The sequence below is a fragment of the Acomys minous genome, assembly GCF_964271855.1.
Source record: "Acomys minous genome assembly, chromosome: 14".
NCBI lineage: Eukaryota > Metazoa > Chordata > Mammalia > Rodentia > Muridae > Acomys > Acomys minous.
Window position 1 is genome coordinate 96,565,860 of NC_140496.1, and position 23,010 is coordinate 96,588,869.

At 39.3% G+C, this 23,010-nt stretch overlaps 1 protein-coding gene across 11 annotated transcripts in view; it reads right to left on the reverse strand.

The window, feature by feature from the left end:
* Positions 1–23,010, reverse strand: part of PDLIM5 (PDZ and LIM domain 5) — a 171,809-nt gene that overhangs the window by 23,545 nt on the left and 125,254 nt on the right. For 8 of the 11 annotated variants that reach the window (XM_084756073.1, XM_084756086.1, XM_084756085.1 and 5 more), the window contains one exon: positions 22,234–22,418. In XM_084756073.1, coding sequence (XP_084612199.1) covers positions 22,234–22,418 — 185 coding nt within the window. The remainder of the gene's footprint in view (positions 1–22,233; positions 22,419–23,010) is intronic. The other 3 variants (XM_084756084.1, XM_084756081.1, XM_084756076.1) reach the window with 1 other exon arrangement.

Genomic DNA, 23,010 nt, shown 5'->3' on the forward strand with positions numbered 1-23,010 from the left:
TCTCCATTCTCACAATGCTTCCAATTGTGGTTTTCTTTCTGGACAAACTGCCAAAACGTATCATCTACCTCATATTCCTTCTCCTGGTGAAGATTGAAATTCTGGCAAATCACAATTCTGTAAAGTGGTTCGGCAATCTCCCTGCTATCTGACCAGTGAATGTGTTCATGTCTTGCACTGTGCACACATCTGTCTGTCCAGTCACCACCGCCCCCCCTTAATGTCACTTTTAACCTCTCTGCCCTTCATGCTACTTCATTTTTCTTGCACACATGATCATCTACACACTGGCTGCCTTTGCTCCCAGGAATGCCATTTTTTTTAATACTTCCTCTTGTTTGCATGGCAACCACTATGTATGATTTAAGACCCAACTCCTTGGTGAACTATTTCATATCTTCTGAATGGCCCACATCTACCACAGTTCCTTCCACATAACAGAGATCAAATGGTTGTCTCCTATGGTTCCATAATTATCCACGAATACCTTAATTATTCCACTAATACATTTCTGTATTTTCTTCTTCAACATACCATGTTCCCAAAACTCCTAGTTCTATTTTTCAGCAAATACAACCTCTGAAATGAATAAATAAATCAATAAATACACTAACTAGTGAGTAAAGACAAATGGGTCTGAAACCAACAGAGAGGAGTTCTCTTTACCTACAAACAAACAAACAAACAAACAAACAAGGTCTAATGGAATAAAAAGATGCATATTTAAATGGTTTAAAGGGAAAACCATAAAAGCATACACATATAACATAAACCAATAGTGTATGATATATATATATTTCCATATATAAGTATATACATAAGTATGTATATATGTATATTTAAGTATATATATAAATATACAATATACATATTTTTCTATATATAAATGTAAGTGGACAATATCTATTAAAAGTATGATTAGAACTGTGTAAAATTAAGATAGTTATCAGGATGCTTTCCTTCTTCAGAATAAAATCTGACCACAAGGATTTGCAACTACAGATCCAAAAGTCCTGCACTTCTACTGTGCTGTGTGGCTCACACTATGAAATGGAGCTTTCAACACTAGGAAGCTTGACTGGGTTGGGAACCATTTCCACTCTCTCTGACTCACATATTCTCTTAAACCAATGGAAAAGGGCACTAGTGCCATATCCACTTCATATATCTTCTTCCTTGGTACTTTTACTCTCACAGTGCAGACCTACCATAGCTCTTTAGCTTCTGTGTACAGGTTTGCTATCTCCTGAGGTACTGGAAAGCATTTTCCGTGCTCAACCTGAAAGTCTTTACATTTCCACGTGTAAATGGGTTTCTTCTTGGACACACTAGAGCTTTTCCCAAGAAGCTCTCTCTTTAACTTCTTCCATGCATGAGGCACTGATAGCATTCTTCTCCCCCATGTCCCTAATGGTTTATGTTCAGACTCCAGCACAGCAAGTGTTTTCAAGTTAGATCCTCCTTTCTTATCCAAGCCTTACCCTGTCATTTGACTTCTCGCTTCAAAGTCCTTCAGTCTAGACAACTTTCATCGCTATCCCAGCTACAGTTTGTGATTTCTTCTATTTTCCCATTTCTCGTGGGCACATGCAGCACACAGACAGACACACAGACTTTGCTCAGGGTCCCTTCAGAAAACCCTACTGGACCCCACCTCTCTGAATGAAATGAAATGTCCAGTTTGTGCTACTTACTTACTTACTTACCCTTGCCCTATTCTGCAAAGATCATTCATGTTTTGATTTTAAATTTTAAATTAATCTAGCAACATGGCTACTCTGGTAAGGGATCATATCCAAAGACTCAGGTCTGTGTGATCTGGCTGGAGTATAGACATGCCTTTAGTACACACTTTTAATACCAATGACATCTAATTGAGGGGCAGACAAAGTAACTAATCAGAAAAGGACTTCACAGAACGAGTCAGAGACAGAATACACCCAGTTCTCTTAAGAGCAGACAGGAAAAAGAAGCTACTCAAGAGCAGGGCAGCAAGAGAGAGAGAGGGTTGGTGGAGACAGCACAACGGAGCTTGGAAGTACAACAGTGCACTTCAGGGGAGTGCAGCTGAGTTTGTGCAGTTCAGTTCGTGGAGTCCAGAGGCAGTTTTACAAGTACAGTAGTAATTTAGTGAGAAGCAGAAAGAAGTCAGTTTGAATTAGTGAGCTTGGAGAGGAGTTTTGAGCCAGAACAGCTGAGTTGAACCAGGCAGCCAGAGTTCAGAAAGAACTAGAAAGAGTGAGCTTATTCAGAAGTCTTAGATGCTGAAAACATTCTAGGCCTAGGTTAGCAGACAGAGACTGGAAGCTGAAGCCTTCAAGCTTGGGGCTTACAGAAGGTTAGATTGTAAGGAGGCTAGAAGCTTCCATGACTTAGCCTAGGGATAGCTGGATAAAAATGCTCTGGCTTCCCCCCAAGCCATGTATTTATAAAGCTGGGGTACAGCTCTCATCTCATCCCCTCATCTGAGGAAACAAAAACAACAGTTACAACTTTCTTCTTCAAAGTGTCTGCTGAGGACTATAGTAGTGTTCTCTCTCTCTCTTTTTTTTTTAACATCTCCAGAATCCTGCCTAGACAATTTACATACTATTTATCAAAATCCCGCTAATACCTTTTCTTCTCCAAGTCAATTGAGTTTTAAAATATATACTCTTCTTTCCACCAAAAAAACTGACTTAAGAATAAAAGGTGAATAGGCACTTAATCAAATGGGAAAAAAAGGTCAGCTCACTTTGTTGTTTCTGCCCTCAGACTATACAGAAAGCTATTTCTTAAATGTGCATTAGGGTTAGGGTTTCAAATGGGAAAGTTACTAATTGGAAAATCCGGAAATCAGACCTCAAAGAGAATGAAACCCTTTCATCTTCTGTATCACATTATCTATGCATAAGCCCTAAAGTATTGAGTCATCTGGACATTTCTAAGCAATAAATGAGTACAAAAATTCTCAAACAGTCACTGTAGAATGGGACATAACCCATCTGGTACAGGCCGCAAGAAGTACAAAAGGCACTAACTTATTTATATGAAAAGATTTTTTAATCACAAAGCATGTGGTGGCTGTGTCTTACACACGAGTTAGAGAGCTCTAAGTTGCACTGCTTCCCGCTATTCTCACACACACCACCTTGGAGGGGAACGCTACGCAGCCCCTGCTAACAACTGAGCCCTGAGCAGTCCCAAGGCAAAGTTACTTACAATATGGAGAAAATGCTACTTCTGTGGACGGAACCTCACACCTCTCTACTACAAAAAGCAGCTAACATTTTAGTAACTAAGTACCATCCTATGGCTCTCGTCACTTGGCAGGAGGAGTGAGAACACAAGGCACTAAGTGAATGAAACAACATGAAGTGAGTCATGTTTCCATGCTAATTACTGCTCTGTCACTAAAAGATGATCATCCATGGGGACCAAGTGCCTTAAGTGCATTGAACCCACTGTAGAAATGATCTATCTTAATGACAATTTACTTACTGACAGCATTGTTTTTCTTTCCTTTTACTTTCTAGTAAGACCATTACAGAGGAATACAGACTCAACCCCAATTCTCAATGCAGAAATATAAGCCACAAAAACTGTTATGAGTCAGCACAGTGCCACAATGAGAACTCTGGGAAGTGAGCTCCACTTCAGATTAGATTTCTTCTTCACTCTAATCCTGAACAATTTTCATTAAATTTGGATTCTTTTGTGGATGATCTCTACCCAACTGGAACTTTGTCTGAAATGTTTTCCTTTTGTAATAAACATATTTCAGGATCTTAAAGCTCTCTAGAAATTCAAAGCCACTAGCTACTCAATAAACCGTGAGAATGTCCCTTTCATTAAGTAAAATTGCTAGCTGAGTTTTTTAAGGGCAATAAATTACACACATCCATACTTGATCTTCCCTTTGCTTTTCATCATTTAGTGTTTACAGAAATTAACACCAAATAATTTAAACATGTATTAAATAATTTATCAGTATACTAGATTGCTCTTAGCATCTGAAAAAGGGATTTGTTAAATGAAGCAAGTAAAATACGCAGAATGAAGAACATTCGAGTTGCTAGTTTTAAAAATATTTGTCATGATGATTTCTCTTTAAATCTGCGACTTCTTACATCTCTTCACTTCTTGCCACATGCTCACGCACACACAAAACCACACAAACATCTACAAAACCACACGTGCAAAACTACCCACACAGCTATGGATTTTTGTTGTTGTTGTTGTTGTTACATTGAAAAGTTAAAGGAGATAGTTCCAGGATGGTGGTGGTGGCAGGGTGTGTGTCTTGGATGTCTCTGCTGCTGGGCCAGGCCCTCCCATGCACGGGGCAGTCCATGTGGAGTGGCGCCCATGGCGAGGAGGGTTCAGCTTGCATGTGGAGGGCCCTCACCTACTTGTTGGCGCTGCCTGGGGTGGGAGTGAGCCTGCTCAACGTTTTCCTGAAGACAAGGAGAGCACTAGAGTTCGTTTCCTACCCCCACCTTCGCATCATGACTAAGCCTTTCCCCTGGGGAGATGCTAACCATACCCTCTTCCACAAACCTCATGTGAACCCACTTCCGACTGGCTGTGAAGATGAGTAAAGAAAACCTGGACATTCCCCCAGGCAGCAAGGGACCACAGTACTGGTTTGGACCATTACTCTGCATGTAGACCACGAAAGCACACTGGATGCTAAGCTCATCCTTCCTTGTATTAAATGGTGACCATGCTATCGATCTTCCATCTCTTTGCTCGTAAAAGGAGATGGCTTAAATAAATAACTTACACTCAGAAAGAAAAGAAAAAGTTAAAGGAAATATAGACGGAGGGAATTGCTGCACCATTACAATGATGTCATTGTCACCACATATCAGATTAAAACCACACAACCAGGAAAGGACTGTGCTGCCCACAGACATGAAACGAAGCACTGAGCGATGCGGTGGGCTAGACTAGTATGACTAAGAATAACGTCTGCCCGCATGAAGCTTAAAGAAGGTTACCGATGAGCAAATACTTGATTTTGCTTACAGCGGGAATGCAGTTCAGATATGAAATGTTTCTGAAAGGTGCACATGATATGATGGCTTCGTGCCCCCATCTAAGGTGCTAGGAGATGGTGGTGGACCCTTTCTTTTAAAAGGTGGGGCCCTGTAGGAGTTTGCTCCTCAGCATGGTCTCTTGATGTGGGCTGCGAGGCAGATGGGCTTCCTCGGTTATGCACTCATGCCATAATGAGACTTCATTACAGATTCACAAACAAAAAAGGACAACGGCCTGAAACCTGTGTGTTGATAGCATGACTGCTGTTGGGGGTGCACAACTGCCCTCCGATCGGATCTGAGGCCTCCTCCACAGAGGACTCACGTGGTAATATAAGCCTATGTAATAAGAGGCATGGAGAAATCTTCCCTAAGTGGGGCAACTAAGCTGACATAGTTACTAAACTGCCTTCTAAAGACAGGTTTGTATCTATAGACAAAAGCCCTTAGATTTAATCAGAGAAGTCTCCCTTTACAGTGAGTTGTCAGTGAATGTAGAGACTTGTGGATGCCCAAGAAGCTGAGATTAAGTGACAATTGAGGGCTCTGTCCTTAACTACATTTACATGGAAAAGACTCTGAGGCTTGGAAATTTTCATGGAAGTACGTAAAAGCTGGGAAACATAGTGAAAGGCTGTGAAATGCCCACCTCTAGAGTCCACATAGTCATTTGCAATCATGAATTCACAACCGTAGTTACCTGCATGGGACCAACACAAGATAGGTCCTGCCAACAATCAGTTACCGTAGTGGAAGGAGCTCACACACTTTTATGATTTACAATTCAAGTTCCACGAATTAATTTCCAATCGATAAGCAATTTAAGTGCAAGAGCATCAAAATTTTTTCCTTTGCATATGATACAACACGCAGGGCTGGAGAGATGCGGTTAAGAGCACTCATGGGCTGCTCGTCAGAAGGTCATGAGTTCAATTTCCAGCAGCCACATGATGGCTCACAGCCATCTATAATGAGATCTGATGTCCTCTTCTGGTGTGAAGGCATTACATGCAGGTAGAACACTGTATACATAATAAGTAAATAGATCTTTAAAAAAAAAAGATACAGCACACTCAGAGACTTTATGTACAAGTAAGTGGACTTACCACTGAATTACTGGCTCTTGCTAGGGTCTGGGGGAGGACTCATGGTTTTTAGGGTACACTCACAACTACTTAGCTAGAGTGGCTAGCTCCAAACCCATAGTTTACCTGGACATCCCTGGTTAAACTCAGAAGGTCACAAACAAGACAAACAGATATAAACATGAGAAAGATTTGAAGGAAAAAGGTAATAGTGAGAGGGTGAGGGTGTGTCGAAGCAGTCAGTATGTATCATATACACTGTGTAAAGTAATAACTAATTAACTTTAAAGTCTTAAAAAATAGTAAGGAAAATAAACATTTAATCTCTTAATGTGGATTACTGAGGTATTTTTTTCACCAATAGAGACCTGATTAATACACGGGGTAAGTGGTAGGAGCTGGAAAGGTAGTAAGTTTACCTACATTGCTATTCAATCATTCAGCAAGTATGTTGGGTAGTTTTTGTAAACCTGACACAATTCTAGACATACCTGGGAAGAGAAATCACAGCTGAGGAAATGCCACCATCAGACTATAATCTGCCATATAATGTGGGGGCATTTTCTGGATTAGTAATTGATGTGGAAGGCCCAAGCCAATATGGACAGTGCCCCCCTTGGGCGAATGGTTCTGGGTTGTATCAGAACCCAAGCTGAGCAAGCCATGTAGTGTGTTCGTCCACGGCGTCTGCTTCAGTTTCTGCACCAGATTACTACCGTGAGTTCCTGCCCTGGCTTCCCTTCATGATGGGCTGTAAGATGAAATAAACCTTTTCCTCTCAAAGCTGCTGCGGTCACTGTTTTAGTCAGTGTTCTATTGCTGTGAAGAGCCATCATGACCGAGGCAACTCTTATAAAGGAAAACATCTAATTGGGTTCAGTCCATTGTCATCATGGCGGAAAGCAAGGCAGCACACAGGCAGACATGGTGCTCAGGAAACTGGAATTGTACATCTTGATCCGCAGGCCCAGAAGGGACTGTCTTCTGCAGGCACCCACGAGGAGACTAGAGTCCCAAACTGTGTGGGGCTTAAGGAGAGGAGCCCTCAAATACGCCCTTTTCTCTTCAGATTGCTTCTGGTCCGTGTGTTTTACCACAGCAACAGACATCAGAGGAGAGCATGAGCATGTGTGGACTATTTAGGAATCATGCATGAAAGCATTATATTTCCTTTTTGCTTATAAAGCCAATATTCAAAAAGCAACAAACTTGTCCGGGTGCCTCTAACAGCTTAGATTATAGTAAAACCTTAATATATTCTGTAGTAGAAACCTTTATTTTCCATGATAATATTTCTTTCTATCTTTAAACATGGATACCTATTCTTTAATTCATTAAAGCAAATAGGTACAAAATTCTTTAAATAAAGCATGTGTATGTAAGGTTGGACTTCTGATGTTTTGAAGAACAATTAAAAGGAGTATGCATTTGTGTTTCTATATTTCTGAATAAATAAGCAACAAAGAAAATCATGGCACTACCCTAGAAATTATTATAAAAATTCTGATTCCTTAAAAAAAAAGTCATGTAATATTTTACTGTCAGTGTCAGAAGAATGAGTTGATATTGAAAATGTTAATGAATATGAACGTTACCAGAAAGGAAAAAAGACAAGTGTCCACTGCCCCTACAAAGCAGAAGTCATACACAAGTTTATGATGTGAAAAACAACTGTGTGAATGGCAAGGGATGTTCTTATAGGAAACATTGAAGCTAATCTTGGGCTTGTATAAATAACTGCTCCATATCAAAGTGACACTCTGCCACTCTTGGGGAGATAAAGAATTGTAATTCAACAGCAGAGCATGTTCTCAAAGGTATGGTAGAAATTTTACACATGCTAAATTGAGTAGCAGTATGGCAGCACACTTGCATACTATTGTGGACAGTGAGGGCTGTCTGCTCTGCCCCTTCCCCAACTATCTTAAACAGATGGTGGCCAAGAGAAAAACAGGCTCTGTGCATTTTTTTTTCTATCAAGCTCCTTATGTTGAAACCATAAACAACAGTCTACTTTTCATAATCCAGGCGTGAAATTATATCCAGCAAAAATGGAAAAAGTTAAGCCAAGATCTAAGATCAGAGAACATTCTGAGGTTTGTGCAATTTTTATTGAATGAAATCAAGGACATGCTTAATTCAATGATTAAAAGCAAAATTGGACAGATTAAACTATTATCATTTATGTAAGCAGTGGGGAATGCTGGCATGTATGCCATGAAGAGTTGGAACAGGTGCACCTAAGGCTAGGTATCAAATATCGCTGCCACCTCACAAGGACAGTCTCTGCCACCAGCAGTCATCCTTTCAACGTTAAGAACTCAGATTAAACTGGATCTAGAATGTCTTAATTAAAGTGAATGTAGGGACTTAGATTAGGTTCCATTCTCTTTTAATTTTTTTTATATTGCTTGTCACCAAATATTAGTACATAGATTTTCCTTTTTCTCTCTATTGAGGTTACACAAAAATTTTCTTTGAGTCTTAGTTACAATTGCATAGCAGATTAAAGAAAAAAAAAAACCCACAAGATGGTAACACATAGGGTTTTACTACCATTTTAGTTAAAGTCAGCAAATAATTTCATTTATCACAATATGCACAGCATTTTCTGAATAATCTCATTATTGTTGTTATGTGTGACATACAGTGGGAAAAGGAGTTCATTCTTTAATTATGGGAAGCCAGAGTTGTTCAAAAATAATAATAATAAGATAAAAAATAAAAAGCAAAGCAAGCAAACAAAATATTTATTTCTGAAAATCTAAGAAAATTACTTAGCATGTGTCTGAATGACTGTGTGTGTTTGCCACAGCATGTATGAGGAGGTCAGGGTACAACAGGCAGGAGTCAGTCCTCTCCTTCTATTATGTGGGTTCTAGGTATCAAACAAAGCTCAGCAGGGTCGCCGGCAAACACCTGCAAGTGCTTAGCTATCTCACTGGCACATATATTATCTTTGTTTGTTTTGTTTTTTAGATTTTTCAAGACAGGGTTTCTCTGTGTAACAGTTCTGGCTGTCCTAGACTCACTTTTGTAGACCAGACTAGCCTCGAACTCACAGCGATCCTCTTGCCTCTGCCTCCTGAGTTCTGGGATTAAAGGTGTGCGCCACCACACCCAGTCACATACATTACCTTAAAAAGCAAAACTGATGCACAAGTCAGAGCCTCTGGAATATTAAAAAAGGATGGTTAGCCTTATGTGAAGGCTTGGGAGGCAGCTCAGTTGGTAAAGTGCTTGCCATGAGAACATAAAGACTTGAGCTTGGATCCCCAGCACACACATAAAAGCCAAGCATGGTGACAAGCACACATAACCCCAGCCACGGGGAGGTAAAGAGGGACCCAGGGCTTGCCTGCCAGCCCGTCTAGCTAACCTATGAGGAGTATAGTAGACTTGACTACATATAGAATTAACTAAAACCCAAGCGGCTGGGTACACCTGAGGGCAATGTTTGCCTTAATTAAATCATTTAAAATGGGATGACCCACTTCTAATCCAGATCCTTTGAGGAGGAAAGATCCACCTTTAATCTGCGCCACACTTTCTGGTGGCAGCCTATATGAAGGACATGGGAGAAGGGTACGAGCTCTCTCTCTGCTCGATTGTTCTCACTCTGGTTGGTAAGTCTATGCCTTCACTGGGATTAGAGCTAACTTCTTCAGGATTCCAGGGTATAAGGGAGACCAGATGGGACATCCAGCCTCATGGACCGAACAGCTACTGGATTTCTGTACCTTCCTTTGGGAGAAAACTATTGTTGGACTTCTGAACTTGTAAGCTTGTAAGCCATTCTAATAAAATATGTATAAATGTATATATGAATATGTAGATACATATATAAGTTCATTATATAAGTTCTACTCCCCTAGAGAACCCTAATATACCTTGTCTCAAAAAGATAAAAAGGACAGCAATTAAGGAACACAGGACACTGACCTCCATCCTCAATATATACAAATGCGCGCACACACACACACACACACACACACACACACACACACACAAAATTGGATATTAAAGTTCTAGTTGGGTATGGTGATTCTCTCCTATAATCCTTCTATTGGGAGGTTGAGGTAGGAGGTCATGAGTTCAAGGTCAACTTTAGCTATGCAGTGAGTTTAAGAACAGACTGAACTACACAAGACTGTTTCAAATGACTATAAAAAGAATTCTATATCTGTCTCATATTTGCATTAAAACATGTAAGTATATACATTAAGATTAATTATTTCATTATTTCCAAAGATACAATAAAAAGTAACTTAATTTTTTTTTTTTTAGCATTTTCATAGGAAAAAATAGCAGCCTAATCTGAGAGAAGTGGAAGGAAGAGAAGCAGGACTCAAATTATCCACATAAATAGAATCCTCACTAGCTAGGCAGAGACTGATGAGGAAGGAAAAGAAAACGTAAGATTTCATCAGCTTAAATGATACTGGTTTCTAAGCTGTAGAATTAGAAAGGTCATCATTTTGGCTTGGTTTCCCCATCTAGGAAACAGTAACTACCACCAAATGTAAAGAAGTAAAATGAAGCCGTTTAAAGAAATGTTACCTCCATTACAGAATTGTACACAAAATGCCCCGTAAATGTCAGGTGTTAAACTCAACATGAGACTTTATCCGATTAACAAAGTATCCACTCAGTCAACTACTAATTAGAGTAGACTCAATATTTATATCATGAACTCTCTTTGGAAGATATACCCGGGGATTAGTACCTGCATCTTAGCATCTTTTGATACTGCTAAGCGAGTCAGTAACAGAAACAGAGTTAATACTGCAAAGGTGCTTGCAGCTTCCCAGCAAAGCTTGCATCTCTGTGCAGAATTAGGAAGCATAACATTTTTCTTGTATATAAGGTTTGAATCCAGAGTTAGGGTTTTCCTGTAAGGAACCATGAAATTGCTATTTCAGATTTTGCATGACTTTTAACTCTTTTGCAAATGTGGTTTGAGTGAAAATGCCCCCCTCTGGGCTCATAGGGAGTGGCACTATTGAGACATGTGGTTGTGTTGGAGGAAGTGTGTCTCTGCGGGGTGGGCTCTGAGGTTTAAGAAGCTCTCTTCCTGCTGACAGCTAATCTGGAGCTGCTTCTCAAGCACCATGTCTGCTTGTGTGACACCATGCTTCCTGGCATAAGGATAACGGACTGAACCTCTGAACTGTAATGAAAAGTTTTCCTTCATTAGAATTGCCACAGTCATGGTGTCTCTTCACAGCAATAAAACCCTAACTAAGATAGCAAATGTTCAAACATGTCACTGAAGCTTGAAAATAGCCATGGATGATATGTAAAGAAATGGGCATTGTCACGGCTTCAATGAAACTTTATTTACAAAAGCTGATAGCAGGTAGGTCAGATGTGACCAAGGACATCTGAACAAATATGTGAAATAAGAAGAGTAGTAACTCTTTAGGAGAAACCTTTATGACTGAATCTAAGTACTTTCTTTTATAAAAAAAAGTTTAATATGACAGCATGAAATTAAAATTGTAAGACAGGAGGGCTTCTAGAGATGTGCCCCCATAACACTAAAGAGATTCCAACACCAAAACAAACCCTGAAAGGAAACATCAGAAGAAAAGAAAATGGATAGGTAATGGCATTACTCTTATTTTTTCCTGTCTACGAATCATGGTTTTAAACTCAAATGGATTTGCTATGAGGATAGCAAGCATACTTTCTGCATCACACCCTGATTCTGACAGTGGACAACTCCCCTCAGGACTTTGTAGCAAGTGAACTACTTAATGATGTAAAAATTCAGGGAGCAGATGGCAATGAAATATTATTAGAAGAGATGAAATTCATGTAACTGGTAGCAGTTTACTTACTCACACAAAACTTTAAAAATAGAACCAATAAATCCACCCATGTTAGCCGAGCAAATATCATTACCTCCACTTATTAGTGCACCACAAAGCCTGCAATGAAACTGGGGTGGTTGTAGAACAGTAACGTCCCTTCCCATCTCTATCTACTTTAGCTTTCAAATAGATAGAATTTATATCCACTTACAACTAAAGTGAACATCATTCAGTCTTTGATCTAATCAAATCTCACAAATAAGTGAGTCTTTCTTGGAAAGAAAAACAACATATCATAATTCTCCCCAGCTCTGTCTACCCACAATAAAGTAAGAAAGCTGCATATTACTTCTAAAACGTACCCCACAGCACAAGCAACATATGATAATGGTGGTGAATTAACTAGAGTCATAGCTAAATTAAATGAATTTCAAACATGAAGTTTAGATGCAAAAAATATGCCACCTAAAATAAATTTTAGTGGTTGCCCAGCACATAGTTAATTCTATCTGTCCTCAATGAGAATCCTCCCTTGCCATCCCTACAAGATCTGGTCCTCCTTACAGACCCACTGATGCTGTCATGACACAGGAAACTATCTAGGGTCACAGTACAATAAAATGGACAGTTCCAGTCCATTACACTATAAACTGGACAGTTCCTTTTACTTTTCTCAGAGCCGGTTAACTTGTTAGTAAGATGATAGTCAACTTAATTGTAATGACCTAAAGTGCAGGCTTGATAAAGATATCTTTTTGAGGCTGAAAGTACCATTAAAATAATTCCTGCTAATGAACGACATCTACCATATCACTGTTAGGCTGCCTCTTTATTCAAGCGGGGATGATAAATTCTCCTTCAACAAAGAGTGTAAGAGCTAGGCACTAGAGTTAACTAAGTACCTTGTAAACTATGTTTGTTGCTTTCCTTTTACATCTGACACCATCAAATGTACTGCTCCCTAAAATATTACCACTTTTATATTATACAATATAAACAAACTTATTTGTATTGCATTTGTCCAAAATACAACTTATATTCTTTAGAAAGCACCAATTTTTACATCACCATCAATTAAGATCCCCTGCTTTAGTGCATATTAGGACATTTTTGTATCATAAAAAGAAAAGCACAGAGAGTAAATGCTCGCTGTGCAGACAGCAAGCATGAGGGCTTGGCACATATGTACAAATCAGGCATGTGATGTGGGGAGAAGTGAGGGGGCTATCTTATTAAAATGGTGACCTTCAGGTTCAGTGTCACAAAACCAAAGTGGAGAATGAGAGGAAGACAACAACAGCAACCTCTGCCCTCCACAGGGCCATGCACAGGCAGGTGAACCTACTCCAAGTGCTCACACACTCCTGTACCACATATACTCACACACCAAAAAAGAGAAAAGCAAATTACTAACATAAAGACAATGATGACTTAACAGGAATGTTGGGAAAGCTGGATGTAGAGGCACTTGTCTGTAATCTCAGCACTTGGGTGAGTTTGGGGACAAGAAAGGCTACGGAGCAAGGCTCTCCCTTAACTAATACGGAAACTGGTATTCTTTCAGTACATAATATCATAAGTTAGGTATGCTGAACACTAAATGACATGCAGCTACTGTATTTGAGTATGTCTCCATGCTTTTTATCAGAATAGCTATATTTGCATGAAAGCATTTAATAATAAATTAAAAAAAAAGAAATCTATTCATATCTTGCCACTGTCAGGAGGCATGAAAGTAAATCAAAGCTCAACTGGGAGCTGTGTATACACACAATTAAAGAAAGCATGTAAGTGATGCTTTAGACACATGTAAGAACTACCAATAAAAACAGCAAACTGCAAAGATGCATCAGATCTAACACTGCTGGGAGAGACAGTCACCTGGACAGTTTTATGTCAACTTGATATAAGCTAAAGTCATCTGAGGGAAGGAACCTCTATCAAGAAAATGCCTTCATAAGGCTGGGCTGTTAGCTATCTTCTGACTGATTGGGTAGTGGGCAGCCCATTGTTGGTGGCGCCATCCCTGGGCTGGTGGTCCTGGGTTCTATGAGAAAGCAGGCTGAGCAAGCTTTGTGAAGCAAGCCAGTAAGCAGCACCTTTCCATGGCATCTGCATCAGCTCCTGCCTTGTTTGAGTTCCTGTCCTGACTTCTTCAATGATGGACTATTATGATGTGGAGGAGTGTAAGCCAAAGAAACCCTTTCCTCCAAATTGCTTTGGCCATGGTATTTTATACAGCAATAGGCACCCCAACTAAGACAGAAAACACCAAAACATTTAATTATTAGTGGCTCTTTCACCTAATGAAAATTCCAAACAGAAAATGAGAATTGGATAATTCAATGATTTAGGGAAAGAAATTTTAAGATTTTAATTTAAAAATTATGATAATATTAATAAATTTAGTATCACAGATACTATCAAATAATTTGAAAATGAGTAAGAATGAAATGTTTATTAGAAGACATAAATGCATAAGCAAAAGAAAAAGCTGCATAATCAGGTCATCATGAAAGTAACCTTCAGGTTATTCAGAGTGAAGTGCAAGATGCATCCAATCTGGATTTACATGTTGCAACTTGACACATCACATTAAAAACCAAATGATATAGGCAAGCAATTGTCGTCGCCATGATCTCAGCTGCCTAGAAGTAATTATAACCCTTTAGTGTTCATGGGAGATCTGTTGTAGAAGCCCTGTAGACACTCAAATCCTCAGATGTAACAGGCATTGTATTTGAATATAACCTAAGCACATCTTACATTCTTAAACTATCTCAGCGCCTTAGATAACTAATATGCTGCAAATGTCATGCAAATAGTTGTTATATTGTACTAGTAAGGGAGTAATGACAATGAAAAATGTCTATTTTTCAGTTCATTTATTTTCCCCTGTCACATTTTAAGTCCTGGGCTTACTAAATCCATGAAGGTAGATTCCTGGACATGGGGCAGGACAGGGGATACGGTGAATGTTTGGTTTGTCTAGGCTATACATGGTCACTCTGACTGTTTGGAATGTGATGTGTAAGTACTGTGTCACATGTGATCACTCTGTTTTGGAATATGATGAATAGGTACTGTGTCACATGTGATCACTCTGTTTTGGAATATGATGAATAGGTACTGTGTCACATGTGATCACTCTGTTTTGGAATGTGATGAATAAGTACTGTATCACATATGATCACTCTGACTGTTTTGGAATGCGGTGAATAAGTACAGTATCATAGATTTTTCCCTGGGGAAACAGTGGTTGAATCTGCACCTGACTCAGGTCTGTTCTCCCTGGAACTCTCTCCATTCCTGTGGTCAGCACCTAAGGTGACTGATAACCATCATCACCACCCCTATGCTGGAACAGCTCTATAACCTCTAATATGGGGTTCTGGACTCCAGTCTTAATTACTATGCAGAAATCAGTGTGCCCCATTAAGCACATTAAAGCTGTACCGATCTTTCAATAGAACAAATCTGACTCTGTTACTACACAGATACAAGTCTTTTAATAGCTTCTTTTCAGAAGCAAGACCACACTATGATATGCTCTAAGCGCTTACTGGCCAGGCCCCCCCATTAACCAACTAACCCTAATTTCTCTCTTGCCACTGAAACATTTTAAACAACTTGTACTTCCTTTACGAGATCAAACTCTTGAGGTTTTAGGTTTGTTTTTGTTTTGTATTTATGTGTGGATAAACATGAAAATCTTATTCCTGAATAAAATAAAACTTCACCATAAACAAATATGTCTTTCACCTTCAAATTATATTCTTTATTCAAGTCCTTTCTGCTCCTTTTCACTGACACAGACCTCCATGTATTCTGATCTGTGCCCTATAATCAGAGTTAACTTGTTTGTGTATACCAGTTGCCAATTTTTTTGCAATATTCTGGTACTTTGCATTAAAATTTACTGTCCAAAGTAAGGTGAGCTACCTCCCTGCTATTTCCACTGCACTCCATTGCTTGGCTCCTTGATTACAATAAGTTCATTTTTTTTTTAAAGAGAAACAAATCTGGTCATGGCTACAGAATTGCTAATATTTTGAACTACTTGAAACAGAAGGCAGTGTTAATCAGTCTTGCTTATGCTCACCACCTTAACACTTGCCAATGTCCTTAGTGCTTTGGTGTTTTTAAATAGCTGCTTTTTCAGACGCTGCTTTTGCCTTTGTTCAGTAACACTTAAAGGAATATCAAGCCCAGGAGGACTGAAGAACATCATGACAAATGAATGTTGTGTCCCCAAAATAAGACACTTGGTCTATGCACTCACTCACGATAACCAAAGAAACTGCCACATATCAGGCAGGTGCTCTAAAGCAAGGATTGGTGAAGTACGCCTTGGCTAAACCCCCCAGTGTAGAAGACACATAAAAACAGTAACAATGAACATGATAAATTCTATGTAAGGACACTGCCAAAGTTGCACAGGACCATGGAGAAGGAATAAGTATCCAGCCAGAGGACACAATGAAATTGTACAAAGAAGGTGACAAGTGGTCTTTGAATAGAAGCGTTTCAGAAGTGGGAGGGCAGATGAAGTAGTTCACACAGGAGCAGCCTGCACAAGGCACTGAGGTATGTGACTAAAGAATGTCAGGAACTTTGGCAGGACTGAACTAAAAACATATGGAGAACCTCATGACATGAGGCTATGGGAGAGAGTGGAGGTGAGGAGGAAACGCACTGAAGGCCTGTGAAGAAGCCACAGTCCCTGCAGCAAGGAGCTCAACACTGCAGACAGAGAAATCACGTGACATCTGTTTTGCTAGCTCACAACAGTAGAAGTTGTAGGTACGGTTATAAAAGCGTTACAAAAGGGTCAAAGGTAGGAATCTAAACCCTTCTTTTTTCTGTCTTAGACATTCTGTCTAAGAATGTCAGTATGTCAGATCATATGTTCATGAGAGACTACAGAGGTACTTTAAGATCTGTATTTTAACAAAGAAAGTGCGGGCTTAAAAGGGTTAGCCTCAGAGCTGGTCACAGTGGCACAAACCTATAATCATAGCTTTTAGGGAGGTGGAGACAGAAGGATCTCCAGTTTGAAGTCGGCCTGAGCCACACAATGAGACCCTTCTTGAAAAACCAGAAACGTAAGACTGAACAAGGTAGCCTTCTAACACACACACCCTGTGGGGCCCACGTCATATACACCAGAGCCATGCTCAGCACACCACTGACTTCAGTGAACAATACAGCCTGACCCAGTAAGGCACTGCTTCTATTCCAGCAAATCCATCACTTTCGGTTTGTGTTTAATTGATCTAATTAATGTATTCCAACACAAAAAAGGCCCTGTGTGCCTTCATGAAAATATGTCTTACTGTATTTGGTAAGACAGTAATATTTTTATACATGTATTTGCATCTAGTGTGCTAAGTTTACCTAATCTGGTAATCATAACTTATTAGGAATCTAGAAAAAGCATTACATAGAAAATTAGGTCACCTACAAAAACACAGAAATATATATTTAAACTCCTACTATTAAATTTACAAAGGTTTAAAAATACTCTTCTAACCACTTATAATTTATATACAACATGAAGCTTTCATGAATAAAATTTTAATAGATATATAAATGTTAAGGCTGAAGGATGCAGCTCATGCCTGGCATGTGTGGGTTTAACCCCCAGCTCTGCAAACAAACAAAATTGAATTCCTATAGGGCTTAAGAAATAGAAATCTCAATTCTAACAGATAACAAGGGAAAACTGCATTTTCATGTACTTCCCCAGATTCAAGTTACTGTTTCTAAAGAGATCATTACATGTTATTCATGAAGTTATATTACAAAGACATGAGGCAAATAGGAAACCTGAATTCTTACTACTCTTGTATCATTATATTTTCATCTAGACTATGAACTTTTAAATACTCTGCTTCCCAAAATAGTTAGCGATTTGAGAATGGCTGGCAAGTGTTTAATGATTAAATGAAGTGGCAATGACGATGAGGTATACATTAAATTATATGCCTGAGAAAAAATCAGATTAGTTTGAACTATAGTGCTGCTACATACACACATAATTCCTATTTGTCATCTGGTCCAGCATTCCTGTGACTCTGGAAGGTACTTGAGTACTATATACAACTATATACTATAGTGTACACTGTATACAACTATATGCTATAATGTACACTATATACTACCATGTATATTATATGCTATACAATATATATAGACACATACCATATACTACAGTATATAGTATATACAAGCTATACAATACCACAAGTGAAACAACTAATAAAGACCAAATTTCAGGGGACTTACAGAAGCAAAGACCAGGCTCAGTAGAATGTCTTATAATTTCAACAAACCTTTCTGTTGAAGTCCTTTTGTTTTGAGTTTTAGCCTCTCATTTAAAAATACATTGCCAATTTAATAAACAAGAAGTAGAAATAAAATGTATTTTTAAAACTGGAGTCTTTCAAACTATTCTTCGCACTGTAAAGCACAGTAAGAAACACATTGCCTTACCTTTAACCCAAAGCGTATCTGTGTATGCTGCCCTTTGAACACTCTCACATTTTCTTATGGAGGTATATCAAGAACAATATTCATAAAATGACAACTACTCATAGTATTCTTAAACAGCATACCAAAATACTGTGGTATGTTCTACATCATTCTATTTCATCTGGGAGCATGCTGGTCACACACAAGTACAAAATTCCAACACAATTCAAGAGGAGGTTTTGAAGAAATGGAAGTGCTTGTCACTGATTCCATCATCCAACAATGCATACGTGTGCCAAGTTTTCAACACGTACCCATAGAGATGGACAAATACGTCGTAACAAAATAAAGCTAAATATATGTTATCACCAAGCTATTAAACTGGTTTCAGAATCAACTAAGTTGATCACAGACTGGAACTCGGTCACTTTGATCTTCTCTCCCAGACAACTGTTGGAGTTATTTTAAAATAATTAGATCATTTTTGTTTTTCTTTCCTTTTTGGACAATAGAGTAAAGCTATGAACTATCTGGAGAAACAAGCATGAAGCTCTTGGTGTGGTAGCAGCAATGCTTCTTCCTTTATCGCTACATGTGAGGCACCATGGCCCAGTGACCTGCAGCCCTTTGACGTGCGCCGCTGCTTTCATAGGTGAACTGGGAAACAAACAAGAAGCACCGACCACACCCCACTTCCAGAGGACTTTCAAACCATTAGGAATCTCTTGTAACTGTTGAATACTGACAGTAGATTCTAGAGGGGTTTCATTTTGTTCTTTTAAATGACATACTTCCAGGTATGGTATAATAAAAACATGAGAGCCTGGGAATTAGGTTTTGTTGTTGTTGTTTTAACTCTACAAAATAATGTAAGCTAATTAGCATCCATTTAATAAAAGAATATTAGGTGCTTATTTTTAGGTCCTCCTCAGACTAAGGTAACAGCATTGTCTCAAAAGTATTTTCAAATTTGAGCTAAGGGTAGTGATGCAGTTCAATTACAATTTCACAATAGAAAAAATATTTTTGTTCGACAATTGTTTGTTTTATATTTTATAATATATTACCATGCTATAATATTTCACATATTAAGTTATCTATGTTTTTTTTTTACAAAAATATCATGTTTTAAATACTAAGCATATAGGTCATGATTACAGTTGCTGTTATTTGTCTGATTTGATTATTAGACTTAGAGAAGAAATGACTGTATTGCCCTCTTGTGGTAGTTTTAATGCAGTGTTTTCTCCGGGAATTCAGAATATTTATTTTATCATGAGGTTTTGAACTACCCAAATCATCACCTATGTTTTCTGTCAGCACTTCAGTTTTGACATCAGGAATTTAGTGCTTTTTATTTTATAAGACATTGACGATCCTATCACCTACCAATTACATCAAAGCTATTTTTTAAAAAAATATTTTTGGTGTTAAATGTACATGCAAAATAACTATGAGTCCCTATCACAATACAAGGACTTGAATGAATGGAAATAACTCAATATAGCTATGCTTTATCACAATTTTCCTCCCAAAGTAATACATCTTGCTAAGGCTATGACCCACAATATCAGAGGCCGGTCTGAGCATCTTGTTTTTTTAGAAATAATACAGCAGTCTAATTCTTTCAAAGAAGCCTATATCACATGCAATGGCCTAGCTTCTTTCCCTCTCAACACAGATACAGTCACGCTCCACTCTGAAGTTTCTATATTGGCAAGTTCAACCAACAATGAATAGAAAATATTTGAAGGAAAAACAAGTGTATACTAACCATCTACAAACTTCTTTTTCATGTCATATCTCCTAAACAATACAGTATAGCAACATTTATATTTCTCATAAATTATATTAAGTAGTGTAGGCAATCTAGGGCCAGTTTAAAGCAAGTAGGAGATGTATGTATGCTTTGGTGTCTCACTGAGTTTCAAGCGTTGTACACATGAAAATGTACAGAGGGCCACTCACTGGATTTTGGTCAACTTAACTAGTGGCTATGCCATTGACAAAATTAATGTGCCCATCTATCCCTGGCAAGCTGCTAAATGGTAACAGTTTTCAGGGAAGAATGACGCCCCAAGAGCCTACATAAGAACCAGAATGGAATAGTGATGCACTTGAAGCAGGGTTGGTCTTGTGCATGAAACTGTAGATCCTGCTCTTCGTAAATGGGAAAAGTAGGGTGTACAACAAAGACATGGGCATGGAAAGGGCTTTCTGCATAGGATTCTGGCTATTCAGAAAACAAGGCCAACAACTGACAAACGCCCTATGGAATTAAAAAGCTTTTGCACAATAAAGAAAACGGTCAATCAAGTAAAAAGGCCTCTATATAATGATTAAAAAACAACAACAACAGCAAAACCCCTTTTACCAGGATATATCTAACAGAGGACAGATATCTAGAGTAGACAAAGAACTCAAAAAAGTAAGCATTAAGAAAACAAATGCCCCAACCCCCAAGTGGCCTGCGGAACCGAACAGGGTTCTTCCTGAGGAAGAAATACAAATGGCTAAGAAGGTGTTCACGATTGTTGGCCACCATGGAAAACAGACATTATTTCATTTCAAGTAAGGGGTTCTTGTGCACCGTCCAGTGAGCTTTGGGTCAATCTTCCATGCATACCAAGGGACAAATGTTCTTGGAGCTTCCCCACAGAATCAATAATATGTAATCCACACCACTCCAACATGAGGTCTATAAGCAACAACACTCTGATGAGGGCCTGAACCAAAGAAATAGCTCTCACAGCAAAGAAGAAAAAGGCTTGAGATGTGCTGTAAGGGCCAGCCAGCTGGTATTGGTCACTGTGAGAATGAGGCATGGTCTAAAGTTCTCAACCTTCTGCTGCACACTGAACGCATATGCCATTCCCCAGGGTAGGAAATCACATTTGCAGACTCACTGCAATGATACCAGGACAAAGCCAACACATCAAAGGGCTTGAGGATACCGGAGCTTGTCAGACACAAGACTCCAAATAATTGATGGTCAGATAGTACAAGAAACTTACAGGACACATCATCCAGGAGAAAAGAAAAGACTGAGAAGACATGAAGCTGCACTTGGGGTTGGCAATGTTTTAGTGTAGCCCCATCCTTTTGACAGAGGTAGTTGTGTGTGTGCACACATTTATGTGTGAGTGCTGTGAAGGCTTGAGGTCAAGCCTGCGGTTGATTCCCAGGTGCCGTCTATGTGGTTTGATGAAACTTGCTGAGTAGGCCAGGCGGGCAGGCTGGTGAGCACTAGGACCCTCCTGCTACTGTCTCCCTATGCTGGGATTACAAGCACACACAACTATGCAGGCTTTTGGACTTCAGTCCTGGGGACCAAACTCAGATTTTCTGGATAACGTGGTATGAACTTGACCAACAAAGCTACCACCCTACTTACTTACATCAGAGCTACTTCTGTCATATTGCCATAAACGTTGCTTATGTTGGAGAAAGAGCACATCATTCAGACTTCCTGTGTTCTACATATCAGAAGACTCAGGGCCAGAGGGATGAGTCATTTTGTAAAGTTCTTCCCTACAGAGGTGACTGAGCTTTCTTCACTGAGCCTGAGGTGTTAGACAGAAGTACTTAAATACCCTCTTTCTATTATTCTGTTCTCCCTTCCCTTTTAGCAGTATAAGTGCAGAGCATGCCTGAGGCCCGGCAGGTGGGGGTGGGGAGACAGTGAAGGGCAGAGCATCCACAGATATTCATTATAGGCCTTCCTAAATCTTAAGGGGTTGAGAATGGTGTCTGTTTGCCAGTGATGGTAACACACTAGGACACATTTTCATAATGTCTTTCTAGAAAAGTCAAGAGTAAGAGATTTCTTTGCAGTACCTGCTTGGTTTGGGCGCTGCCAGCTTGGGGACTTGATGGCGCTGGTGGATCCTACAGGCTTGAAAGCAGCGGCGGTCCTGAGGCCAGCCACCCCTGGCCTGCTTGGAGGGCTCTCCAGACTCTCAGATGCTGTGGGAGGTGAAGCTCCCGAGGAAGATGACTGCTGAGAAGGCTCCTGAGTGCTGCTGTAAGGAATGTAAGGAAACAGCTGTGGTGAGCTGGCAACAACCTAATTCAGCAATGAGTCTTTCTTCTCCAAATCTATTAAAGCCAGTGATGGATTATTATTAGTGTTATTATTATTTTTAAAAAGGAAACTCTGAGATTGAGTTGGGAGAACAGGATACATGTGACACTGAGTGGAAAGGGGAATGCTGGGAATGGAGCGTGCTGGGGTGAGACCGAGGAATAGAGAAGGAAATCAACAAAAACAGTGTATAAATGGAAATGCCACAAGGAAGCCTGTCACTTCACAGGTAAATAATATACAAATAATTCTGAAATCATGAAGGACTTCTCTTTGTCAAGAAGAAAAAGAAGCAGGTAACAGTTGCTCCTGTATGTTGGAAATTATTTTCAAATAGTCTAGAAAGAGAATTGTACTACTGGGAATCATATAAGCAATGCTTGTGGTGGTGAAGTTCCCCTCCTTACTCGTATCTTAACATTCCAGAAGAATCACCAGGGCAAGCCCACTAGTTACTGGAGTACCCTTAGTACGCCTGTAAAATGCCATCAGTGCTCTTTTTACACATTCTTCTGGTACTTTATGAACTG